The following is a 27,981-nucleotide window of genomic DNA, read 5'->3' on the forward strand; positions in this document are numbered from 1 at the left end:
ATATGTCAGTTTGTAAATTGCCTGAAATGTTCAGTCAATTTACTATCGATTTATTTGACAGATTGACTGAAAGTCAGTTTCAATGTGTATTACCATTATTACATACCGCCTAACTAAGAAAGATTTGAAGCCTGAAGCTTATGTTTTGCGTTGATCCTTTCCCCGATAATCAAGAAAGATAATCGCACTTCTTCGCTGTGGAAGCCAGCAATTAAACATTGACAAAAACTCCTCTCAACGCAAGGGTGTGTCCCGTCTGCCCGGATAAAATAGAAAGTGAAATCCAATTCCTTGTAGACTGTGATATGTACAACGACCTGCGAGACGACCTGTTCTCAACAATGCAGCAATCTGATATATAAATGTCTCATCTTATAATGAAGGTGTGTGTGTGCGCGTGCATTATATGTGTTTGAATGTAGGTATTTACTTTAGTATGTACGTGTGTAAAGGTTTTTCTACATGTTGTTACAGTTAATAATTTGCCGTGACGAAAGGTTTAAGAGTCCCCTTTGAACCAGCAAAATAGAACATAGACAAGTCTAAAATATTCAATAATATATTGAACAAACAAATGAGCAAGCTACAATAAATGACAATACAGATATCTAGTACAATGCAATTGAGTGGCAAATCTAAAATATTGGGTAACAAATATTAAATATTAACTCACATTTGACATTTACAGTGAGAGCAGATATACTGACTGAAGGTTGTTTACAATGACAGCAGGCAAGCACGGTCAGTCTTGAAATGTTGAGAAACTCCAGTCATGTGAAAATTCCCTTTTCGCACTACTCAACAACCAGCCTTTACATAGCTCTTACACAGTTCTCGAGCATTCTAGCACAGCTAGGCTCCCTCATTATTCTCTCAGAACATTAGGCAATTTTCTCGAACATACCACTGGAAGTCAAAACAAAATAAAGCCAGCCAGCCAAGGGAGGCAACTCTGAAGTGCTATCAAGAACGCGAACCGCTAAAAATACTATTGCCATTGAACATATATGATGCGAGATGCGAGCCAAAACCCACACTCAAGACTTTAAAAATTGTGACCCATAATAATTATCACTTAATCAGTGTGATATTATTACAAAGTACAAATTACAAAAAAACGCACTCTCATAACAATATGATTGTGTTTAGAGTGTTTAGTTAACTTAAAATGTATATGTTCATATGTTTTTGTATACTGTACACTCTCTCTCTTTCTCTTTCTCTCCCTCAATCCGCCCATGTTTGGACTTTCAAACTATGACAGGCGGCACCTCTATCGTCATATTTCTAGTCAAGACATGCAACGATACCAACTTTGCCCAACACATAAATCCTAACACGTATACCATTGCTGCGTTCGAGGGGGTTATTTGTGGTTTTGGGAACCACTGTCATGGAATCCCATGATGAATCATCTATTGTATCCTGCAACGAGTACAGACCATTTTGGCTCAGCTGGAAGAATGTCGTCATCTCTGCAGGAAAGAGACTGGTTGCTGGGAGCCAGCGATTCTTGCAATGGACGTCAACGAGCCCCTTTGCGATACATTACGTTAGTATTAGCACCCATGTTGATAATCCTGGCACGTGGCTCTTCCTTGAGCAGTAAAATAACCACCAAGAAAGAACCTCCCAGTTAAGCTGAGTTGTTTGGAATGAGTAAATATACTGGAACATTGGTGTCGTCTTACTCAACGTGGAATGGAAGTGTATTGTGGACTTTAATAGCGCTATTTGTGACCAAAGAAATCTGTTTAAATAAATAACTTCTTGTTTATGAGAGTTATGTGCTGGGTTTGATGGTCCTGAAAACAGTTTTTTGATGTATTGTAGTGATACTCCACTCACACTTTGAAACAAGTGAAGAGGGTTCAGGTACTCGGCCTTCAGATGCTTAAGATGTGTTAATGAGATCCAGACAGTTGGCTTCCTTGATGGGAGTACCATCTATCAACAATTCTGGAGCTTTGTGCAGTCTATATTTACGACAAACCCAAATGGAATTTGTTTGGGGTTAAAAAGAGTTGAAGCCATTTACATTGGCTAATTAATAACCATTTAGTTTACCCACAGTTGCAGCTGTCTTCCAACTGTATGCATTCTTAACATTATCCGCAAAGTGCAACCCATCAACACATGTGTTTATAATCACTATACTGTTAAAAATGACAAATAGGCTTCTGCCTTGATGGACTCTTCGTGATTGTAATAATCAAAAGGTGTGCTCACTCGTACGAGGAATTTAATCTAAATATATAGCGAAAGAAATACAGTGACGACAGCGAGGACATATATGAAAGTGCATCACAAATACTAAGTCATATATAAAAGCAAATTTGTCCAACATATTTTCACACAACAAACGTATTTACAACTGTGAAAAAGGGGGCTAAAGGACACAGAAACTAAACCTAAGTCAGCTCACGATGCACTTTGTATCTCAGCTTCCGGCACGATATTGTGATTATGCGTTACTTTAGCCGCTGGTAGTTGTACGTAATACCAGCCAATATTACAACATACTCAGCAATGAATTGGCTTAAGTACTTGATAATACACACATAATATGATTGTCAGGCCACACAGGAGGGCAATGGTGGTACAGAGATATCAACTGCATATCTTTTAAAACACATTTTCACATCGTATCTTATGTCTTATGTCGAAAAAGATTGAACCCGTGAAGGTCCGGGTTAGAATGAACCATCAGTAACCCATGCTTGTCGTAAGAGGCGAATAACGGGATCGGGTGGTCAGGCTCGCTGGCTTGGTTGACACATGTCATCGGTTCCCAATTGCGCAGATCGATGCTCATGCTGTTGATCACTGGATTGTCTGGTCCAGACTCGATTATTTACAGACCGCCGCCATATAGCTGGAATATTACTGAGTGTGGCGTAAAACTTAACTCCCTCACTCACTCAAAAGATGTTTTTAATAAACGATTCTAATTGTATTCCGAGATTTTCTGAAACCAGACTGAAGGTTACTATATATGTTATGGGACTCCAAGTTTCAGACTAACTGATTGTTGACCAGCTAGTTAAAGATTATTTGTGCAATACGTCCATGTTTTGGTTAAGAATGATAACAAACCACGGAGGAAAACTGGTTTGTCTACATATTAAATAATTTAGGTTTTACAAACACTAACCAGGGCAAGTGTTTCAGGAGGTAAGAAGAATGATAACGTTGATCCAAACGTGCTGAAAAGCATTCGACCCGTCTCCAACATAATGTTAATCTCCAAACTGCTTGAGATAGCAGTCAACTCAAGGATCATCTCCCTGTCTGTTTACTTTTGGATAAATTCCAATCGGCCTACAGATCGAATCATGCACGGAGTCAGCTCTCCTCAGGGTATCCAATGACTTACTCACATCAAACTAGCTATTTTTATCTTGCTTGATCTCTCTTCTGCCTTCTATACAATTTGGAATCCACGGGGTGCCCCTCATCTGGTGCCGATCCAATTGTCAGTCGTGATGCAGTACATGAAAGCAGAAGTCAGACTGTTCTGTTGGAAAACATCCAATCACGAACTTCTCTTGGTCAACTGTGATGTACCCCAGGGATCTGTACTTGGTCAGCTTCTTTTCATAGCATACACAACCGATGTCGCGGATGTAATTGTGAAACATGGTATTTGCCATCATTCGTTTGCAGATGACACACAACTTCAGAACAACTCAACTCCCAAGGACTTTCACACTGGTCTTTATAACATCACAAGCTGCGCTGAGGATGTGAAGTCATGGATGAGAAACAACATGCTGAAGTTAAACCATGACAAAACTGAAATTATGGTTGTTGGATCCAGGCAAATAAAAACAGCAAATTGCCGCCAGTACAGTTTTGGTAGCAGACGCAGTGACACAACCAGTGGACTCTGTTAAAGACCTTGGAGTTACACTTGACTCACACCTGGTGATGGACACCATGTTAATTAACTCTGCAGAATATGCCTCTTTCATATGAGAGCCATTGGCAGAATCTTTGGCAGAATCTTGTCAGTCGTGATGCAGTACACAGCCTTGTTTAGGGGGTTATATTGTAGGAAATCGGGTGTATTTATTTATATTTATATGGCTTGTTGGGTGGTTTGAAATAGTGTTATAATTATGGGTCGTTTATATTTATTCATCGGGAGTTTGGGTGGATTTCAGTACATGTTTTTGAGTGATTGTAAACAATTATCTCACAGGTTAATCATGTGGCATATAATTACGTTTTCACCTATTATTTAAGCGCTGTATTGACGTCGTTATCGTGTTGTCATTTATTCTACTTATTACTTACGTTTGGCGGTATAATTCCTTTGGAATTTCCCTCGTCGGTCATGTTAAGTAACTGGGTATCTTTTGCATCGCTTCGCTGTCCGTCATGCTGGTGCGGATGCGAAAGATGTGTAGTGCCGCGGTGAAGTTGTTTACTATGGTCTTAACCAATGGTAACACGTCGTGATGACCTTCAGGAGGTTGGCTCACGGGGTATATAAGACCGATATAATTGTCTTGCATGTAGGTGATACGAGCAGTAAGTCCACTGCCTCTGCGGGAGATATTCCATCTGGCTCGTTAGGTTTTCCTTAAGACTAGCTGTTGATGTGCTGTTGACGGTAGCCGGGTGGGATAAAGGAGAGATAGGAATTATGCAGTAATAATAATAATAATAATAATAACAATAGGGTAGATATATACATATGTTGTGATGTAGTATATTTGTTTGGTATTTTTATATCATGTAGGTAGTGTGGGTAGGGGTTAAAATTAGTTATAGGAATAAAGTAGGATATATAGAATGTAGTGTAGGGAAGGTTCTTGAGTGAAGAGCTATTTTTGTTATTATTTCTGTTATTTTCCTTGCTTTCATTTAACAGAATAAATCATTAGTATTTACATTTCTGCCTTGTGTCATATTTAGTTGAAAGGATTGACAGATGCCATTGAAGCGAAGAGGAATTGTACACTGTTCTTCTGGTTTTGTAGTTTTTCCACCTTATATTAATATCACACAACGCACAACAAGTCCACTATAACACCATGAGCAGGGAAACATCAGGGTACATTCCGCATTGAAACTCCTGTCACTTGGCTGCCTATTAAAACGCGCCTAATACAATATGAAGACCTGACTATTGCAATAGCCTCCTTTTTGTAATTTCTCAGAAGCTGCTTTGAAAATTACAAAATGTCAAAAATACAGCCGCCTGAATCATTAGTAGAATTTCTAACACTTGTCATAACACATGTCGTGAAACACCTGCACTGACTTCCTCTTAAATCAAGAATCAACTTTAATTTTTTGTGTTTTGTGTACAAAAGCCTCAATGGCGCAAATCCGGAATACTTACAAGAACCTCTTACCACTTACACTCAAGAAAGACAGCTCCGTTTCAGAATCTGAACTTACTCTCCATGTTTCGTTTCAAACTGCATACGTTTGGAAGGAAATCCTTTGCTTGTTCTGCCCCTCTACTTTGGAACCCTCTCCCTATCACCATTAATTCAGCAGTTGACTTTAATTCCTTCAAACGTCTGCTCAAGACTCATTGTATTATGACCAGCCACAATTCCCTCATTGTATGTATGTATTTTATCCATCCACTGTGTTAGCGCTTTGAGCATGTGCCTTTTGTTGTACATGGACAAGGCGCATTATAAATTAACATTTATTATTATAATAATGACTGACGCTGCAGTGTCATATGCTTGCTCAACGTCGGTGCCTTATTCATGGAGTGAACAAGTTTCCTTGTAATCCTCAGTAATCAATATTCAAATCTATTTTCTTGCTGCTTTTGGTACCTGTGAACACGAGGTATGTAATTAGATTGTAAGGAATGGTTTGCCAAAGTTTCTCCAAGTTGGCAATTTTCAGATTTATTTGTTATACACTCTTCAATAAGGACACATTACATTATCTTTCAAAGTCTAATTACAAAACCTCAAAAGCAACTAAAGATCATTACACCATGAGAACAATACGGGATGGTTTGGCGTTGGCATCTGTAGCAGTCGTTTGTGTGCAGAATGATGCTGCAGGATCACGTCCCGATATCTGGTGCCCGATAGTGCACCTATCACATGCAATTTCTGCACTTATGACTCCACTTCCACTACCGCCACCAAACAATCGACGTATTTCACCTTTTTTGAACATGACGTTCCCCTCGACGTCTCAAGAAACGTGTAAATTTTAACTCACTTACTCTAGACACGTGTGCGTCCATCAACGTGTGACAGGTAGATGACAAGACTCATATAAGAACAAAACAGATCTGCATAGCGTGAGATAGACATGCGCCAGGTGCATTAAAATCGACATTCAGAGATATTTGTAGAAACAAATTAAGAAGAACACGAAAGGAGTATATAATCTTCTGTCAATTAAACACAGTAATGAAAACCTTTGGAAGGAACTCAAGAAATTGAAAACAAAATCTACTAACACAATAGGGAGGCTGAAACACTTTGACAGTTTACTAAACAATGAACAGAAACTGACGTTGATGGCAGATTTCTTATCGCTACACGATAACCAGTGTATTAACTGTGAAAATGGAACAGCGCTACACGATAACCAGTGTATTAACTGTGAAAATGGAACAGCGCAGTGTCTTAATGCACCTATAACTTTAACTGAGCTAACAAGAACAACTAAAGCAGAACAATGCAGTGAAATACTGGTGCAGACTTCTAAACATGCCTGACTATAGATTACCAAAACAATGTTATTTTATGCTATTATCTTTAGACAGGCTAGGTCGAAATTCATGGGCAACTAGAATTAAAAATATTCTTTTTTCAATTTGGTTTTGGATTTGTTTGGATAAGCCAGGAAATTCGTGATCACAAAATATTTATTTTATCATTTAAACAGAGATTACATGATAATTTATTCCAATCCTGACAATCGTCTTTGGATAGCAGCTGTAAATGTTTTTACTAAATTCTTTGTTAAATGTAGGGAGCTACTTGATAAATAATGATATTCCTCAATATTTAAAAGTTATATTTCCCCGATTTCGGTGTTGTAATTTACAGAGTAAAAATGTTAATATCATCAAGGATGTATGTCTATTTTTTATACTTTGTTGACAAGAGAAACAAATCTAAATGAAATACATTATATGTGCTCTAATTATCCATCAATTTATATATGTATTTTGGGCCGGAGGCCTGTTACTGAAATAAAAAGTTCTGTTCTGTTCTGTTCTAAAGCAGAACAAGTCACCAGGCTGTGATGGTACACCTTCAGAAATACTGAGCCATCCTTCTGATGTGATATCGCTTGTACTTTTACGACTCTTCAGCAAGATTCTTGAATCAGGAAATTTCCCCGACGAGTGGTGTCGAGCTGTAATATGTCCCCTCCTTAAGGACAGGTCGCTAAATAATGTGAATAACTAGAGAAGAACGTTTATCAGTCATCGGGAAAGTTTTCACCAAAATAATAACTCAAAGTTTACAGCAATGGACATCTGATAATAGTATTATATGTGAAAACCAGACTGGATTTAGGAAGGACAACTCAGTGGTGGACAACATATTCACCGTATTCTGCATGGAATGATCAGAAAATATCGACCAAAATTGATTGTCCGTTTCTATTGCTTTTTCATAGACTTTTCGAAAACCTTCGACAACTTAAATCATTCACATTTTGGTACCGAGTCATCAACTATAACATACATGGTAATATTCTGACAGCCCTGCAAAACATGTATTCCAAAAAAATCATGTGTCAGACCTTCCAGTGGTCTAACAGAATTCTTCCAGTGTTTTCAAGGAATAAGACAGGGATGCATGTTAAGCCCGCTACCTTTTACCTTATACATCAATGACGACATCAGATCGTAAAGATATTTATATTACTGAAGATACCGCTAACATAACCTTGTCCTCTTTGGCAAATTTCAGTTCAGTCACCACTGTACAATAACCTAAAACTACATACAGAAAAATCATAAAACATTACACACCAATATCTCCATTTGTGAATATTTATAAAATTGTGAATTTGCGTAAATCTCATATCTACAAAAATGAAATGTACAAGAATCTAGAATTCTTGTAAATCTATTTTTATTTGCAGTGCGTGAATTCAAGCTAACAAAACGTTTTGTGAATATCCACTTGTAATTGAAATAATTGAAGTATATATTGATCTTGCTTCTGGCCATGTTGAAATTTCGGGTAACATAAGGTCGCTTCTGCTGCTAAAACCCGCGACACCATTACTTATTCCATACTCCGATTACAAACCAGCATTAGATCTTACATCCGTGATCTAATGCAACAGAAGCGCGAAACTCAAGTAAGTAAAAATAAATTACATCAAATAAAACCAACTAATGGTTACACCTACTTGAGTTAAAAGTGAATTTTTAAAGAGGTCATTATGCGACGATGACGCATTTTCCATGCTAGATATATATCATTAAAAGTTGAGGATCGTTCATTTTGTATCCCTTGTGATTAAAAAAATCACTTGACTGCATTGATTTTTCCATCATAAGGAATCAATATGTCAAATGTATGGAGGATCCTTTTATTAATATTAGTTCTCATTTATTTTTTAATTGTTTTCAAAAGGAAATTGATATTATTCATAATTCGTAATCAGTCAGTGAATTTGTATTTGTAAAAGTGAATTCCTAACTTCGACTGTTAGTGGCAATACTTGCAAAGGGGGCTCTAGTTGCATGAAACGATAGTCCCCCTTAGAGGGTATGTGAGTCCCATTTCATTCAAAGTATTTTTCATCCTCCGTGCTAAATTGGAGTACAATCGCCAACGGCTGAAGGGATGGTGTAAATCAGGTGGGTTCATGCAGGTAGCAAAGGTACTGTACATCCACATGGTCCCTAGCATTTATATTGTAGTGGTCCCCACAGTGATATCGTTTTATGATACCAATTTTACTGTCCCTTGTCGACATATTTGTTTTGTCTTGCTGCAGATGTGTTTTAGATTATAAATTGTTCATATGGCGGAAATATTGCCTATATGAAGTTAAATATTACCCCACTCACTTAACTGTGAGGCTCTTCCAGGACGACGGTTCTACTGCTCTAGGAAGAGCCATGTGCCTGGATTATTAACATAGGTGCTGACACTAACGTGATTTATTACAATGGGACTAGCTGGGGTCCATTCCATGAATTGATCGCTCCCAGCAACCACTCCCTTTCCTGCAGAGATGACGCCATTCTTCCAGCTGAGCCAAAATGGTCTGTAGTCGTTGCAGGATACAATAGATGATTCAAAGAGGGAAGCCTTGTTATTGAACAGAAGGCACCCATTGATAAAGACCCTGGAGTTACCGTGACCACCAAATGACACCTCATACATAGCAGTAGCATACGTGTTGGGATTTGTGTGTAGGGCAAAGTTGGCATCGTGGCACGTCTTGACCAGAAATACCAGGGTGGAGGTGCCGCCTGTGATAGTTTGAAAGTTGCTGGTTGATATCTGTTGGAAGGTGTATGTGCCGATACTAGGTGTGGTCAGTCCGACGTAGGGACCTGGGGATGAAACGATTTGAGTTGGTAACTGTTAGTGACAGTAACATTAACCCTTCTCTCTTGGAGCAGAGCAAATGGGAATACACAATATGGAAGGCTTTCGGATGCGACCCGGGTTTCACTCTCAGGTTTACTGGTTTAACAATGAAGAGACGCAAGACACACCAAGCCATTATCCGCGCCAAGTGGTATCAGTTCTTAATAAGTACACCCTTTCTGTGAAACAAACAGTTGCTGACAGACACAAAAGCACCATAATTTCTTTAAAAAAAATGTTAACCTGTGCAATTTATCACGTGCGGAGTCCAGCTGCCATCAGCCATGCAGGTGTTGTTGACACTGACGACGTCCAGCGTTACATCTCTGTAGTTTGTGTGACAGATACATGACTTCACACCCCCTGCCAGCTTGGATTCAGAACTGCAGACTGCGTTGGGAATGGGTTCGTCAGAACAGACATCTGGTTGATATATTTCCCCTGTGGAGGAGAATAGTTGAAATTGCACAGTCATAGACTGTCCCGTTCTTTTTCAGCACGAACAATGTCACAATACGATAAGCAAAAATTCAATCGAACCACAGTGGCCTGCAAACAATCTGGTGTGGACATCATATGTAGCTATAACTACAGATTGCAGTTCTTCAGATTTACAGGTTCTTCAGAACAAACATCTGGCTTATTGACATCATCTGTGGATTAAATAACCCCATAAAATTCTGCAGGGATCTCGTAGTAGCAGGTGGTGGGAAGATATGAGTTCATGCATGTGTTTTGTGCATTGACAATTTCGAGTAAGTGATTTAAAGTTTATAGTCACAGTGGCTGTATATTTCAGGCATATGGTGACTACAAATAGTTATTAATTCATGATAAATACACATATTTTAAAAACCGTTTGACGAAGGACAGTAAAACTAACTAGAATATCACAGTATCAACAATTTAAAATAGCATTATTCTCTAAAGTTGGATTTCAAAATAGGACAATACAATGTAACCACGTGATGTGTATCGCCTGCAACTGAAGGTAGATCACCATACTAGGGACTGACAATTACGAGATTAATTGATTGGAATAGTAAACTGACGTTCAAAAGAAAGTACGCACCTGATGCTTTAGTAAAATGTTTTCATGAAAACAGCGTAATATTTAGAAAATTGCTTTGATTGCGACTCACAAGTCACAAGCATTGTGTACGTGTTGCAATAACACCATAGATAAAGTACCCAATTGGAACATTACTAGCAAAACATTAACGTTGTTTTAATAGTCTCAAAACACCAGATGTGTGCTTTCTTTTGTACATCAGTATAGAAATCATTTAGTAGTGGAGCAATAGCGACAGAGCGTATGCTCTTAAAAATCTCTTTTAAAAGCCGCGTGTATTTTACGATTAAGACATTATATGTGAATCAAATCACAACAGACATCAGTATTGTGATGAATAGTGATATTCTGCTGGAGAAGCCAAGTTGAATTACATTGTTGTTGGGTGACAACTGACAGTATGTACCTAATGCGCCTCCTTTCATCAATGCCAACAACCACAGACTATATAACCGATTCTTGTATGAGATATAATTGAAGAGAAGTATGAAGTAGTATACTATCAACAGGTTGCAATTGTTTGCCTTCAGGTTGAACACGACAGTATAAAGAGCACCCTAAATATTATTTCATGTGAACACTTTGATGTTGTATGTAACACATGTCTATATTTATATCAAGTCCAAAAGCGTAGGGAAACTCAGTTTAACTGACATGCGCAATTAATGCAGCCAAACAATGGTGTACTTAGGGCCTTTTTTACTGATTAAACTGTCTCTCTGTCTGTGTAAACAGTACGCTCGTGGAAAGGTCCTTGTGAAAACGCCATGGATTAGCAGCAGAGGAGGGCAGTGGGGTAGCCAAGTGGTTAAAGTGTTCTCTCATTATGCCCAAGACGCCCAAGAAAAGAGTTTGATTCCCAACATGGGTACCCATTTCTGATGTTGCTGGAATATTGCTAACAGTGACGTAAAACATACTCAGTTAGTCAGCAGCAGAGTAGCCCTTAGACTGCCAAACAGAAGACAAGGCGTGTTCAAATTAAATTTGGGGCTTCATATTTGTGAAGTAGTCCTTAAAATACACACAGATCACATTTTAATAGCATAGGCCACCAACAGCTTAAGTGATGAAGTTGATGTTTGGAAGCGTTTGTAGCACATCCAGGTGTACTACAGTGCCGTGGAACAACATCAATGATAGTCGTGGTGGTTATTGTGTACACATGTATAGAGGAACGTTTTCCTAATGAACCAATCTGCTTCTGACAGTACGAGTAATAACTATTTGATCAATTTGATTATGCACTTATACGTCTACGCCCATTACTGACACGAAAGGGAAAGTGTCTGGAAATGATCGCGCAACCTGTTTTTCTGTGCCATGAATTCTTTAGTCATTCTGAACGTGCATTTCGTGGTTATTGTGTACACATGTATAATAGAGCAACGTTTTCCTGATAAATCGATCTGCTTCTGACAGCACGAGTAATAAATATTTGATCAATTCAATTTCTCCGTTTCAGCAAAAGGATATTGATTGACATAAAGCAGGTGTCCTTAGTTACCAAGGGATAATAGTATATCGATGACAAGATGAAAACAAGAAGATGAATGAGTGAGTTATTATTTAACGTCACATCGGCAATATTTCAGCCATATCGTGACGAGAACATTTGACATTGAAGTAGAATATATATATATAGATATTATAAAAACCTGCCGACGAAGGACAGTAAAATACCTAGAATATCACAATTTGAATTAAAACTAGCTTAGAAAGTTAAAACTAATAGCACTATTTGGACAATACAATATTAAATAATGGCTAGAGATCGCCAACAACTGAAGGTAGATCACCACACTAGGGACCATGGGGACTTGCAGTACCTTAGCTACCTGCATGTGCCCTAGTTGGATTCACACCATCCCTTCAGCTGCTGGCGATTGTAAGAAAATTAAGCCACAAATTGAAATGACAAGAATACTACGATTAAAAAAGTGGTAGATTAGAATTTTACTTCAAATGTTTGGGACTTACGTACCCTCTCAGGACAATAATTTTACAGTACTTTAACCCCCCTTGAGGATACAGCCACTAACAATCTGAGTTACTAATTCAAACTTCCAATGGTAAAATATTTATCTATTTACAAATCGTTTAACAAATCTAATTCTTTTAAAAATGCAATAATTAAATGAGAGCTGACATTAGTAAAACGATCCTTCATAGTTCGTGATGTGAAATAGATATCCCTTGTGATAGAATATTCAACAAAGTCAAGCAAGACATGCTTGACCGTGATTCTTTCATCACAAGGGATACAAAACGGAGGATCCTCGCCCTTCGATAGGTACTCATGAGTATATCTTGTGTGGCCAATACGACATCGTCGTATGATGACCTCTTCAAATCTGGACTGACAACCCAAGTAGGTGTAACCGATAGTTGGTGTTATTGCATGTAATTTATTGATACCTACTTGGGTGTCCTACTTCTTTTGCATCAGATCACGGATATAAGATCTAATAGCAGCTTTGTAATAAGAGTATGGGATAAAAAGTGGTGTCACAGATTTGTTGAGTGCTGCCTTAGGAGCAAGATCAGCCATTGCGTTCCCAGAAATGCCAACATGGCTGCGTAACCAACAAAAGACAATGTCGCATTTGCTAGTAGAAAGATCATTATATAATTCGATTATTTCAATTAAAAGTGGATGTTTGCAAGATAGATTTTTAATAGCCTGAAGGCAAGAAAGAGAGTCAGAAAAGATTATATATTGTTTATGTTTAGGATGTCTTTGAATATATTTAAGAGATGTTAATATGGCGTTTTCTTCCGCTGTAAATATAGAGCTGTTATCCGGTATTCTAGAAGATATTGTTCTGGATCCAATGACAGTGGCACATGCCAGTGCGCCACCGTCCTTGGGCCCATCTGTAAATAAGGATTTATATGTATTATATTTACTTTTTAATTGATTATACTCCTGTTTATATTGTAATTCATTAGTTGCTGATTTTTAAAACTTTGTCAGAGTTAGGTCAACTTGTGGCCTAACCAATTGCCAAGGAGGAGAAGAAAGAAGACGAGAAGGAGCTTTATTCTCCAGCTCAATGCCGGCAGCAGTAATGAATGGCTTCATTCTGAGCCCCAGTGGCGGAACAAGAGAAGATTTCTGGTGGTACAAATCCTCATAAAGAGGATTAAAGATACAGTGAAATGCAGGATTCGATTCGTTAGAATATAGTTTTGTAAGATATTGTAAAGATAATTTTGTACGTCGTTGGGCAAGAGAAGGCTCGTCTGCTTCGACGTAGAGACTGTCAACAGGAGAAGTCTTAGACCTTGGTGGTGGACAGAATCAAGTAGTTTTAGATTGCTTTTGCAGGCTCCACAATACACGATGGAGCCATAACGAAGTTTCGAGCGGACCAAAGATCGATATAGGTGGAGGAGGGTAGCTTGATCCCCTCCCCACTTTGAGTTGGAAACAACTTTCAACAAGTCAAGTGCCTTCAGGCATTTAGTTTTAAGGGATTTAATATGTGGCAGAAACGTTAAGTGCGAGTCAAAAATAATACCCAGGAACTTGGCCTCCATAACAACTTTGATTGGTGTGCCATTTAGAGATAGTTCAGGGTCTTTATGCAGTTTGTATTTACGGCAAAAATGTATACAATTAGTTTTGGATTTAGAAAATTTAAAGCCGTTTTCCAGACACCATTTATTTATTTTGTTTAAGCACAACTGCAGTTGTTCAATAGTATGCATATTTTTACCACAACAAGAAATATTAAAATCATCCACAAAAAGTGATCCATCGATTGAATCATTTAAAACCTTGGATAAACTGTTGATCTTGATACTAAACAATGTGACAGACAAAATACTGCCTTGTGGGACACCCTGATCCTGATTTTAGTGATCAGACAGGGTAGATCCCACGCGGACTTGAAATTGTCTGTCATTTAAAAAGTTAGCTGTAAATTGAGGCAAACGGCCTCGCAATCCGAAGCCATGTAAATCTCTTAAAATGCCGTATTTCCACGTAGTGTCATATGCCTTTTCAAGATCAAAAAAGATAAACCCAGCGTGGTGTTTATTAATTAGAGCGTTTTTAACAAAAGATTCTAAACGCACTAAATGATCAATTGTACTTCTATTTTTACGGAAACCACATTGTATATCAGTTATTAGGTTATTGGTTTCCAAGTACCACACTAATCGATTATTGATCATGCGTTCCATGGTTTTGCAAACACAGCTAGTGAGTGAAATTGGTCGATAATTAGAAGAGCTTTATGAAGCTCATGAATAGAAACTAATTCATTATAGTCTTCCCCATTATCCGAGTTGAAATTAATAGGTTTCTTTTCTTGTTGCTGTTGATATTTTTGAAATTTAGTTATGTAGTTAGAGGAGGAAGAGTGCTTAGCCAAAGTTTCACCTAGTTTGTTTGCAATATCTAAAGTATCTGTTAATATTTCATTTCCATTTTTAAGGTGGTGGATGCCAGGTTTAGAGCCTTTACCTTTGATTTTTTTAACCATATTCCATACCTTGGCGTTTACTTTGTTTAAAAGTACGCTTAGCTTTTGCATTTCAGATCTTAAATTTATTGAGATTATTGACCATAGGATGGCGACGGAAATACTGCTCAGCCTTTTTTCGTGCCTTCTTCGCTTGTTTGCAGTTGTCATCAAACCATGGTTTTCGTATGTGAGGAACAGCAGAGGACTTCGGAATACATTGATCAGCAATTATCTTTAGTTCATCAGAGAAACATGTTACGGTATCAGGAGTCCCCATGAAAAGTGCAAGGTTTCAATTTGTTAGCGCAAAGCGAGTCATACAAATGCCAGTCAGCTTTTTTAAAATTCCACCTTGACGATGGAAGGATGTCAGATCGGGACACAGGTTTCAACATAGTCGGAAAATGGTCACTTCCACATAAGACCATGTGAATTCATTCAACAAATTTGAATCCGTAAGAGACAGTTCTAAACATGAATATGTACCTGTAGCAGGGTGCAGGTGGGTTTCTGAGTCATCATTAAATATGCACAGTTCATTATCAGATATAAAATCCTCGATCACTTTTCTTTTTTGATTCATGGTTGAACTTCCCCATAAAGGATTGTGCCCATTTAGATCGCCCATGATGATAAAGGGCTTAGGGAGCTGGTCGAATAATTTGAAGATTTGAAGAAGGAGGAAGGTACAAAGAACAAAGTGTAAAGGTAATTTGCAAGGTAAGACGAACTGCTACCGCTTGCAGGTTTGTGTTAAGGGGAACAGGACTATGGATGACGCCCTGTCGCACCAAAACAGAAGCTCCACCAGTAGCTTTATCACCCGGAGGAGAAAAGGAATGAAATGAATTATACTGTCTTAAATCAAGTTTATCGGTATGTTTAAGGTACGTTTCTTGTAAACAAATTGCTGATGGATTTATATCCTTTGTTATAGCTGCAGTTCATGTAAATTATGCTTAAGTCCTCTGCACTTCCATTGAAGAAGATTGGAATGACTCATGGTGGGTCTATAGGTGATCGCTCACGTGAACGTGACGAGTAGTTATTACTACTAACACGTTCTGAGGATGGGGTAACATCCATCTCGAGAGGGTCGAAAAAGTTATGTAGGTCTACTGATGTTTCAGTAGGAGTGGCAATCTTAGTTGTGATTTTCCTATTTTGTTTCTTCTTTTGTTTTTTGGACAGTTCAGTTGATGATTTTTCTATAGCTGATGTTTCAGGAGCTGGAATAGACTGAGATGTTGGAGGGATGTCACGTTGTTGACTGTCTGTAGAAGTCGCCTGACTGTTCGATGATTTAGAAACAGGCTGAGGGTGTTCCGATTTTGCCCATGTCAAGTCAGTTTGACATTCTGCAGATTTAGTGGAAGATGTGTGAGAGTGAGAGACAGCTGCAGCATAAGTTTGCGTTGAGGGAGGTGAACGGCTCACGACAACTTTTTTAGCTTCTTGAAAGGAAATGTTGTTTTGACATTTCACTGTCAAAACGTCCTTTTCAAGTATGCACAAAGGACAAGATTTAGAAGTATCGTCATGTTCGCCTATTAAAATTCACGCACTTCATTTCTGCTCTACAACCAGTGCCTTCATGATTACCTCCACACCGAGGGCACGCAGAAGGTCGATTGCAGAATTTCGAACCATGTCCAAATTTCTGACAATTGTAACACTGGAGCGGATTGGGTACATATACATCCTTTCTGATGTTGAAATAGCCAGCTTTAATGGATTTCGGGATAGCAGTCAGTGAAAATGTGAACAAATATGTATTTTTTGGAATAGATACGTCTCCATCTCTTCTCATGAATCGAAGCGTTTCACTGAGGTAACATATTGTCCAGAAAGTTCTTTTAAGATTTCTTCCTCAGTCATTTCTGCTAGACAATGGGCTCTGTCGCGGATGATCCCTCGACTAGTATTTAAAGTTCTGTGCACAGAAACCGAAACTTCAGTGTTTGCAAATGTGGAACATTTCAAAAGGTTGATAGCTTGCTGCCTCCGTGCACACTTAAGAGGGAGCCGCCTTGGAGACGTGAAACATTTATCACCTCACCACAAATACCTTCGATTGCTTTGGAAATTGCAAATGGGTTGATCTTTAACGGAAGACCATTCTTAGATTCAACAACAATAAATCATGCCCAAGAATTAGAATTTTGTGGAAGAGAAACATCATCATCAGACGACAATATCTCAGCTTCCAAACGTCTCTTTTTTCATTTTGGTTAGAACCAGAATGATTGTGAGCCATGATTATATCAAAGAGATTCGACAACCCTGCTCCCCATCCACCATGGAGTGTCAACGAGGACGGTGTCTAACTGCATCGGGTCTCCAGCATGCAAACACCAGGGATACAGGGGTGCTATACTCCAGCAAATATGACTTGAATAGCTATATCTGTTTAATAAGTTCACTGTCAGGCTGGTTCTGCCCATAACAATAACTTATAAACATACAGAATTCAGCGGTCAACATCACCAGATTGGCCCATGAGCCACCGCCTTCTGGCATAGGACTCTAGGCAATATAATATCATGAATAATTGAAATTTCGAAAAGCCAAGACCAAAAAACATATCAAATTTGTGCAATAATACCCACTATGCACAGGGCCTGGCATGACCAGCCGATTGGTAGAACCGGGCCCATTCTACCACCCGTCTCGGTGAAGTAAGGGCCGAAGTGGTGTGTTTGGCAACAGGAACACGGTTCCAGGCTCCTATTGCCCTCAACCACCAGAATCCCTTCCTCCACCGACACAGGGGCGCAACCCACGACAAACGGGTTGGTGGACCAAGTATACCCCCGGGTCCACAACGGGGGGGTTGAAGAGCGCATAGCGTTACCCATCACCCACCACGAGGATGTGGTTCTTTACGGGTGCCAGAAGAAGATGACATATTCCCCCGGCCCCAACATGTTTGAAAGAACAAATCTTCTAACAGTTACTTAAAGTCCAGCTTGATGTCTTTTGAGACTAAAAAATGCCAAAATTCTGTAAATAGCAAAATCAACACTTTGGAATCTGCCTCACATATCTGCCAAGTTTTGCTGAAAGATATTAAGAAGTTTTCGAGTTGTGCTCCGGAAACGAAGCCCATCCCTCCCTTTTGAGGCTAAGTCCGAATCGTTTCCATGGAAACCGGGAAAAATAGAAATGTCAAATATCTGTAAATAGCAAAAGGCACCATATTAGGTCCTGTTTGATATATACTGAACCGCAAAAAAACTGTCACTCCCTTTTTTGAAATTGGTAATCAGTTTAATTCAAACACATGTAAATAACATAATAATTGTCGGAAAGATTTCAAAATTGACATGTTTGATAATCAATACTTACAAACGAATTTCAGACAATGACAAGTCAAAATGATGACAGGTGGCGCGGCAGTGCGATCCGAAAGTCAATAACGCGTATGGCCTCCTTCAGCGTTGACAACAGCGTTGCATCGTCTGTACATGTAGTGGTTGAGACGGTTGATGAAGGCCGTAGGAACTTGTGCCCATATTCGGTGATACGCCTGGGAGAGTTCAGCTGCAGTTGTCGGCCTTGATCGCACATCTTTGAGGCTCCTCTGAATCTCGTCACACAAGTGTTCTATCGGGTTTAAGTCTGGACTGAGGGCAGGCCATTGAAGAGTTTGTATGCCGTGTTGACGGAGAAAGTCTGTAGTTGCTCCGGCAGTATGGGCACGCGCGTTGTCATGCTGGAAGACGTTGTTTCCATGACGACCAAAATGTGGCACGACGAAGGGTCTCAGCGCTTGATCAATGTAGCCGGCAGATGTTACACCATTTCCTTTACCAGGACCAATATTATGGAACACCATAATAGTTTGTGATTGAGAGCAATAGCACTCCACAGCATTATGCACGGCTTTTGTCGGAGAAGACTACAGTTCGCCACACCCGGTGACGCCAATTCCGATGATGTGTGGCCCACAGTGTCGATGTCGATGTCGAACAGTGAGGATCGGACCCAGGTAAGGCCTGCGACATCTGACGTTTCTCTGCCTAAAACGCCTTCACACTGTGTCGGCGCTGATTGGTGTCTGGTGATTGCCAATGGTTGTCTGTGCAGTTTCCGTAGCCCTAGCGAAACGATTTTGCAGGTGATGACGGACAATCTGCCGATTTTGCCTTAACGTTGTCACAGGCGGTCTTCCACTGCGAGGACGGACGGCTGTGCTTCCCGTGGCTTGGACTCGTTGCTGCAGGCGGTATATTGTTCGAACATGAACAGACAAATGATTTGCAACATGTCTTGCAGTCTGCCCAGCATTCAGTCTTCCTAAAGCATGGTCCCTCTGTTCCCTTGATAATCGTGGCATGTCGCTACTGTCGAACAGTGAATGATTCGGTGCATGTTCGGTGGCTCTTCTTATAGGGATGACACCTCGGGATGCACGTGCATTGTCATTTTCATGAAATACGCACAAAAACCTCGTCCCATCATTACTTTAGTAACTGCGTTTTGACGACGTTTTTTGTATCAAATACAGCATCTGAACCCAAATTTTCTTGAACATTGGCTACGAACCAGGTCTACCAAAATAAAAATAGTGAAAAATTCAGAAGAAACATATCTGGCAAAATGTTTGGTAGGATGACGTTTCTGTTGCGGTTCAGTATATCTACAAAGTTTTGATGAAAGATATTGAACAGTTTTCGAAACGAAACCCACCCCTCCTGAGCCTAAGTCCAAAACGTTTCCATGTAAACCAATTCAAATTAAAATGACAAATACCTGCAAATAGCAAAAGGCACCACTTTAGGTTCTGTTTAATATATCTACCACGTTTTGTTGAAAGATATTGCACAGTTTTTGAGTTATGCTCCGGAAACAAAATGATTACGGACGGACGGACAGACGGACGGACGAGGCGTCGACTATATCCCCCCGCATTACAAGCCGGGGGGATAACAATAATTGTCGACAACTCATACAATTTCACTAAATATACAGAAAACAAACAGCTGAATAGAAATTATTCTGATGCATATTGATCGTCAACACGATGTCTGTCTGCTGCAGTAGTCAGGTATTTGTCGACATGATGTCTGTCTGCTGCAGTAGTCAGGTATTTGTCGACATGATGTCAGTCTGCTGCAGCAGTCAGGTATTTGTCGACATGATGTCTGTCTGCTTCAGTAGTCAGGTATTTGTCGACATGATGTCTGTCTGCTGCAGTAGTCAGGTATTTGTGGACATGATGTCTGTCTGCTGCAGTAGTCAGGTATTTGTCGACATGATGTCTGTCTGCTGCAGTAGTAAGGTATTTGTCGACATAATGTCTGTCTGCTGCAGTAGTCGGGTATTTGTGGACATGATGTCTGTCTACTGCAGTAGACAGGTATTTGTCGACATGATGTCTGTCTGCTGCAGTAGTCAGGTATTTGTGGACATGATGTCAGTCTGCTGCAGCAGTCAGGTATTTGTCGACATGATGTCTGTCTGCTTCAGTAGTCAGGTATTTGTCGACATGATGTCTGTCTGCTGCAGTAGTCAGGTATTTGTGGACATGATGTCAGTCTGCTGCAGTAGTCAGGTATTTGTCGACATGATGTCTGTCTGCTGCAGTAGTCAGGTATTTGTGGACATGATGTCTGTCTACTGCAGTAGACAGGTATTTGTCGACATGATGTCTGTCTGCTGCAGTAGTCAGGTATTTGTCGACATGATGTCTGTCTGCTGCAGTAGTCAGGTATTTGTCGACATGATGTCTGTCTGCTGCAGTAGTCAGGTATGTGTCGACATGATGTCTGTCTGCTGCAGTAGTCAGGTATTTGTCGACATGATGTCTGTCTGCTGCAGCAGTCAGGTATGTGTCGACATGATGTCTTTCTGCTGCAGCAGTCAGGTATTTGTCGACATGATGTCTGTCTGCTTCCGGAGTCAGGTATTTGCCTTCAGTTATCAAACAATTGCCTTTCTCGTTCATTGTTGAGACTTTTTGTTGTTGATTTTGTATGAAGTAGAAGATGAATATACAGATAAGAAAGAGCGCGCTGTTGGAAATAAAACATCACAGTTTGTAACGGCCCATGGAAAATGCCAGGGTTTAGCAGCAGAACAGAACAGGCGTCATTCTGCAGCCTTCTGTTCGACATGCCAGAGAACATGGGCTTCTTTCACGAAGCAACCGTAACTAAGGTTAACCGTAACTCCCCTTCTTTAACATTGCACTAAGGTTACCTTTGTGACTTACGATCACCTTAGCGCTTGGTGAAAAGAGGTCCTGTGTTCAATTCTTCACAATTTGTAGAGCCAATTTCAGGTACTCCCCACCATTACTTGGCTGGATTATTGCTAAAAGTGGCTTCAACTATACTTACTCAAGTTTCTCACTCACAAGTTCCAGCTGATGGACCATATGGAGGATTATCTTTAGCGACTGATGCAGCCACGTCCTTGGTTCATTCAGGTGGAACTATATTCATGCTCATGTGTCGCATACGTCGTTGAATTTACACTTGTGAGAGGTACGAGAAAACCAGTTGTCCGAAAGCCGTAGTGGCTGAGTAGGTTAGATGGCTAACTTTGTGTGCTGGTGATTAGCTGCCTGAGACAAAGAGTGTAGGTTCGAATCCTGGATTCGATTCAGTCTAACAAAAGTACTAGAATCGGGACTTTACTTAGAATATGTAATAAACAACATAATGTGTTAAAAAATAAAACTATTTAAAATCATTTTATGAATCAATATATGACTCTGTCTCAAGACCAGTCATCCTCCTAAACAGATTCATTGTAGATGTGTATTATGCAGCAACAGTCTTTACACAACTGCATTGTAGGTGTGTATTATGCAGCAACAAACTCTACACAGCTGCATTGTTTAAATAATGTGCTTACTGTGTACACAAAAATACGGAAGTCATATTTCCAGTTCCTTGCCGGTTCCCCTAGGAAAATGAACTCAGGAACATTTCAAAGACAGGCTGTCAACAGGAAATGCTATTGATCCCATTGTGATTGCGTGCACCATGATTGGCGAACGTATAGGAAGACATTAGAGATCGCAACGTATCCGATGATTTCTGTTTCCTTTCTGTCAGAGTTTGATACAAAACATACTCTTTTATTCAATTAAGAAGCACTCGATTCTTCAACTGTATGGCATGACAGAATTAGAATGACCATATGACAGAGCCAAGCAATGCTTAACGTCTTTGATAACGAGTGAGTGAGTGAGTTGTAAGTTAGTTAGGTCGTATCGGAATTACCTCAACCGCATAGCGACACCAATCCATTTCAAGTACAAATTTTAAAAGAGTTTCTTAAAATATTTCTTCAGTATTCTGACAGTATTATTTTTGACAATTTGCCATACACATACATAATACAATTCATTATACAGACCAATTTCTCCTGAGTAGATATTTAAAAGATGTTTTGATAATGTGAATCCCTTGCATTTGAAAAGCACACAGTCAAAGGGCATATACTTGATGGTGAACACCTCATCGCAAGAGATACACTTAGGAGGCCCATCTCCATCTGCTTGTAGCTTGTTAACTACTCATCGACAATGTATACTGAGAAAGAAAAAAAACTTACAAATATGTGTCCTGTTTTATCAGTTTTCAGCAGACGAATACGTAAACCAAATATAATAAAACAATGTAAGTACATTTACACTTTAAATCGTTGCACTGATCATCAATACCCTTCATTAAGTATAGCCGTCAAATGTGCCCCAAAGGGTGGTGCACAAACACAGCGATCAGCACTGTTCTACAGCACTTGCTGCCCAGCTGGGAGAGTCACATACGGTCGAGTGAGAGAGTGAGTGAGTGAGTAAGGTATTACGCCTTTTTGAGCAATATTCCAGCAATATCACTATGGATAACACCACGAAAAGGCTTCACGCATTTTACCTATGTTGGGAATCGCACCTCGGTCTTCGGCGCGACGAGACAGCTATTTAGCCTCTGGGCTACCCCATTGCAATAGTCGACATTATTAGGGCCAGGAGACTACATTACACGATTCATAAAGAAGACTTTTAGAATCGGTATAGTCCACGAGGATAAATTCCAATTGGGGATACGGATTCTCATTGTGATTGTAAACTGACGTCTCACTTGACGCCGATGTTACAATTTTCCTGTTTCTCTTAGGTCTATCGACAGCTATGGTGTAACGTTTATACGAGTGAGTAAGTCAGAACTTTTCATCGCATCGGCACTATTGAGATGAGAACAAACTGACTTTAATTAAATGTATCCCATCAAAGGAAGTAAAATAGTATTTTGAGTATCATAGTTTAGGTATAAAACATACCAATTCAATAGTAAAAAAATACACTTTCTCAGAATATAATAGAGTCCATATGAAAATACAGAACAAAGTCCTACCTTCTAAACACAGCGGGGCTTTAGTCACACGATGCACACTACATCGCCTCCCTGACGGACACGTGTGATCTGTGCAGGGGCCAACGAGTTCCTTAAAATAAGCAAAATATTTTCAGCAATTATATACATTCCCAGTGTTAATTAGAAGTTACTCGAGAAAAAAAAATGATCATATATAAAAATGAATGGAAAATCATCAGGCACAAATATCCATCGTTAGCCAGGAACATCAGGCATTGATAGGCAGTGGTTGATTAACAACTTATTATAAAACCACCAAACCTTTTCCATAAGCATGAGACAGTTCAGCCATATGCTTGGTCCAATGTACACTTTTGAGTATCATAAGTATCGGTGACAAATGGATGTCCGAGGCAGTTACTAATTTTGACTTGTACCATACGTTTCCGTTTTTGCATCATATGGGCAATTGGCTAGCCATTGTATGTGTTCATGACGGGGCCACCGATGAGGCAGAATACGATCACCTTTCACGAACACTTGTCATCATATTTAGCAAAATAATCTTATGGTTAGGAAAGGGTTTTGTAGCTTTTACTTGTGTATCACAAGCATATAGTCGTAGCACTTTGTTTCCGGGTAAAGACGAGTGTGTCCCTCCCCTAAACATGCTCATACGACAACATAATCAGAATATTTTCACACACACACGCTGTCCCTCTGGATCCACGTTCATAAACGTATTGGCAATACAAAGCACATTCATACATGGGGAGACATACCTTCGGCCAGTGTGAAATATCGCTGTGTTTCCACGGTGGTTTCGTCACCAGGTCGGTTGGTGCTGATGAACTGTCTTTCTTGTGAAGGTGACAGGTGCGCAGATTAGGTTCGAATCCAAATGAGGAACAACCGTGATGGGCATAGCATTCAACGGCACACTCACTTGCAGCAGACACCCTTCCCTTAATGATGCCAAATAAGTTGTTTTCCAGATAACGGTCATCTTCTGTGATTGATGCTTCACTGAAGCAAAACAGCTGAACTGGACAAATGAAACTTACAATGAAACACAGAATAAGCGGGACCATCTTAATGCGCTGCAGTTTGATAACAGCTACGCTAGTTTTGTGTTGCTGTAGCTCCATGCATCCCATGTGTTTACATCCTGTGCAACAGGACATCGATTTTATACATCTCCTTACATACAGTTTGCATTAACCATTCAGTGGCGCTGATAACAAAGTAGAAGGATCTGGAAAGCCTATTCTTGAACCATATGCCTTAGGGACTGTTGCGGATTTTTCTCGGATTCTTTTATTGAAAGATAGAGGTGCGACTTATTCCCTTTTAGCTCACACTACATCTCAAGTCAACAGAAGATCAACTTATTTGCTAATATCCATTGTTCTTGTTGTTAATAACTTTAAATGCATGTTGTCTTATTTAATCCATGTTACATGTGTATAGGTATATGTGTATAAGTCTGTTCTGTGCTGAAGTGAAGTGACATCTTCCTTGCCAACGGTATAAGAATCTATTCTGAAACACGTCAGGTATCACTTCAGTGACAGTGGCGTATGTATATTAATCAATAAGAAGATAAACATGCAGACGTCGCTTCCCGCTGTAAGGAGGAGAGATATACGCTGGCGACTGAGTTTATACTGCAGATTTGAATATTCATCTCAAACTATTGTGATAATGTGAAAGTCGTAATAATTCCTGGGCCTTAGAGATTAGATTGGCTAACATATTAAGAAATTTAATGAGAATCATTCAAATGTACTTTTTTCTGAAATCATTTCTATGTGAGGTACGTAAGTCTCGAAACATTTAAAGTCAATCTCAACTTACCAGATTCTTTAAACGTAGTATTTTTGTGCTTTTAACTTATGACTAAATTCGACTACAGTCGCCAGCGCCTGAAGAGATGGTGTAAATCCAAGACTAGATGGTTTCCAAGTTGAATATTTGAAGTGGTTCTGGCAAGACCACAGTTTCTAAAGATTTTATTCTCAAAGTTCTCAGAAAATTTGGCTTTGTGCCAAACATTATTAAATGGATAAAAATATTGATGCAAAATGCTTCCTCCTGTGTAATCCAAAACGGTCATCTCTCCTCTTTCTTTTCTAATGATCGTGGCTGTAGACAAGGAGACCCAGTTCCTCCGTATCTATTCATTCTGGTAGCTGAGATCCTTGGTATCATGGTAAGGGATAATAAAGAAGTCAATGGTATTAAACTGGATAATGAGGAATATAAATTAGCACAATATGCAGATGACACTCAATTATACTTAGACGGTACTGAAGAAAATTTGAAAGCAGCTTAAGAAACTTTATAAAAAATGTACAGCATGTCTGGACTTAAGATTAATGGCGAGAAAACTAAAGCAGTTTGGATAGGCTCTAAAATTGGAAGCAAAGTAATACTGTGCCCAGAAAATAGTTTAGACTGGCAGGAAGATGACTTTACCATTCTTGGCATATATATCAATCCTAATTTGGAAAATGTATGGGTAATTAATACTAGGAAAAGACTAGAAACAATGAATAGAATACTTGCAAGTTGGAAAAAGAGGAAACTAACACTACAAGGGAAAACTACAGTTTTGAAAACATTAGCACTATCAACTTTAGTCCATATTTTTTCTCTTCTTCTATCTCCCCCAAAAGAATATATTAATCAATTGAATGACATTATGTATAACTTCATATGGGATGTTAAGAAGGATAAAATAAAGAGTACAACTTTATGTAGAAAATATGAAGAAGGTGGACTGAGAATGACAGACATCAGATCCTTTATAAATTCATTAAAGCTGTCATGCCTAGGCAGACATTTGAATGAAACATCAACTCAAAATCCAAGTTTATTTCCATTCAACAAGATATTTCTTCTTGGTGCACACATTGATAAACATCTAATGGTTGACAATCCATTTTGGAGTGAGGTTTTAGCTATATGGAGTTACTACTACAAACAACAACATGTAATTAATGTTAATCAAGTAGAAGATATATTGACTGAACCTTTGTGGATGAATCACCAGTGTAGAAATTGTAATCTTTATATACTAGCCACATGAAGAAACTGTGCATTGACACAATATTATCTCAGTTGATAAGAACGATAACAATGTCAAAGGTACATATAAACTTTAATGGAGAGATCATAAGACCATAACAATTCGGGAGAATTTCAATTGAAAAGTCAATCACAATGACGTCACGTGTGCACACTGCACAAGCGGGACAGGGGTCAAACGACCATGTCACAAGCTCAATAACGGGTATGTCCCCCATCGGCATTGAGAACAGCAGTGCATCGACGACGCATAGAGCCTATGAAACGTGCAAGGAAGGCTTGTGGGATGTCACGCCAGATTCTCTCAAGTTCTGTTGCAAGGTCAAGGACGTTATCTGGCGGATGAAGAAGACGGCGTAGACGCCTATCCATCTCGTCCCAAACATGCTCTATCGGGGAGAGATCCGGTGAATTTGCAAGCCAAGGCAGTAAGTCAACGTTGTGGTGTTGCAAGAAATCCATAGCAACCCTTGCCATATGAAGGCGGGCATTGTCCTGTTGGAATGTTAACCCAGGGCCATGACGTTGCAGAAAAGGAATTGCCACAGGTCGAAGAATCTGATCCCTGTAGCCAGCACCAGTTAAGTTGCCCTGAACAATCATGAAAGGAATTCTTTGGCGTGCTGTTATTTCACCCCAAATCATCACGGAACCACCACCAAAGCGATTCCTCTGCAAGACACAGGCCTGTGCATAACGTTCTCCCCCGTGTCTATGGGCACGTTGACGTCCATCACTATGGGAAATGTTAAACTTGGACTCATCTGTAAAAACAACATTTCTCTACCAAAACAAGGGTCTGTGGACATGATTTCGGTACCACATTCGGCGAGCTTGTCGATGACGTTGTGTCAGGATAGGCCGTATGGCAGGCGTCATGGTCTGATCCCGTGATGACGTAAACGTTGTCGAACTGTGTTGGGGTGGATACGGCGAAGTCGTGGGATGGTTCGGGCAGTCATCACTGCAGTGTGACACCTGTGGCGAAGATGGGTCACCCTTATCCATCTGTCCTGTCTTGGCCTTGTTACACGTGGACGTCGAGAAAGTGGCCGATCGATGACGTCATTTGTGTTCTGGTAGCGTCTCACCAGTGCAGAAATGGTGTTCCGGTGGCAGTGGAAATGTGCAGCCACTTGTCGTTGAGACATTCCCCCACGGACCATCCCAATGGCCTCATGACGTTGTGCAGACGTGAGCCTTGGCATGCTATGCGTTTCAGTAGCCGTTAAATTTTTTGAACGATCGCAAGGGCAGGGGTTGAGCTTTCCAAAGTGACAGTATTGTGTGGCATTCATTTGCTCTGTTTCTCTTTCCCGGAATGCACGTGCAACAACGTATTGCACTTCTCAAGGACGAACCCACTGTCGTCAAGGAACGTGGCATGTGCATGCATGTTGGATACATGTCACTAATCTCTGAGATTAAATCCTTATGCGTCTACACAG

At 39.7% G+C, this 27,981-nt stretch overlaps 1 protein-coding gene across 1 annotated transcript; it reads right to left on the reverse strand.

Moving 5' to 3' along the window:
- Nucleotides 1-9,068: 9,068 nt before the first annotated feature.
- LOC124266111 lies at nt 9,069-27,929 on the reverse strand. Its single transcript, XM_046700924.1, has 5 exons — nt 27,899-27,929; nt 24,226-24,488; nt 23,483-23,573; nt 9,810-10,007; nt 9,069-9,529 (listed from the first exon to the last, which is right to left on the reverse strand). Exons 1-5 carry the CDS (start codon nt 27,927-27,929, stop codon nt 9,069-9,071), a joined length of 1,044 nt encoding a protein of 347 aa, XP_046556880.1.
- Between the last annotated feature and the right edge of the window lie 52 nt (nt 27,930-27,981).

This window comes from Haliotis rubra, unplaced genomic scaffold (assembly GCF_003918875.1).
Source record: "Haliotis rubra isolate DU_JTF1 unplaced genomic scaffold, ASM391887v1 Scf123, whole genome shotgun sequence".
In the NCBI taxonomy this organism is placed as follows: domain Eukaryota; kingdom Metazoa; phylum Mollusca; class Gastropoda; order Lepetellida; family Haliotidae; genus Haliotis; species Haliotis rubra.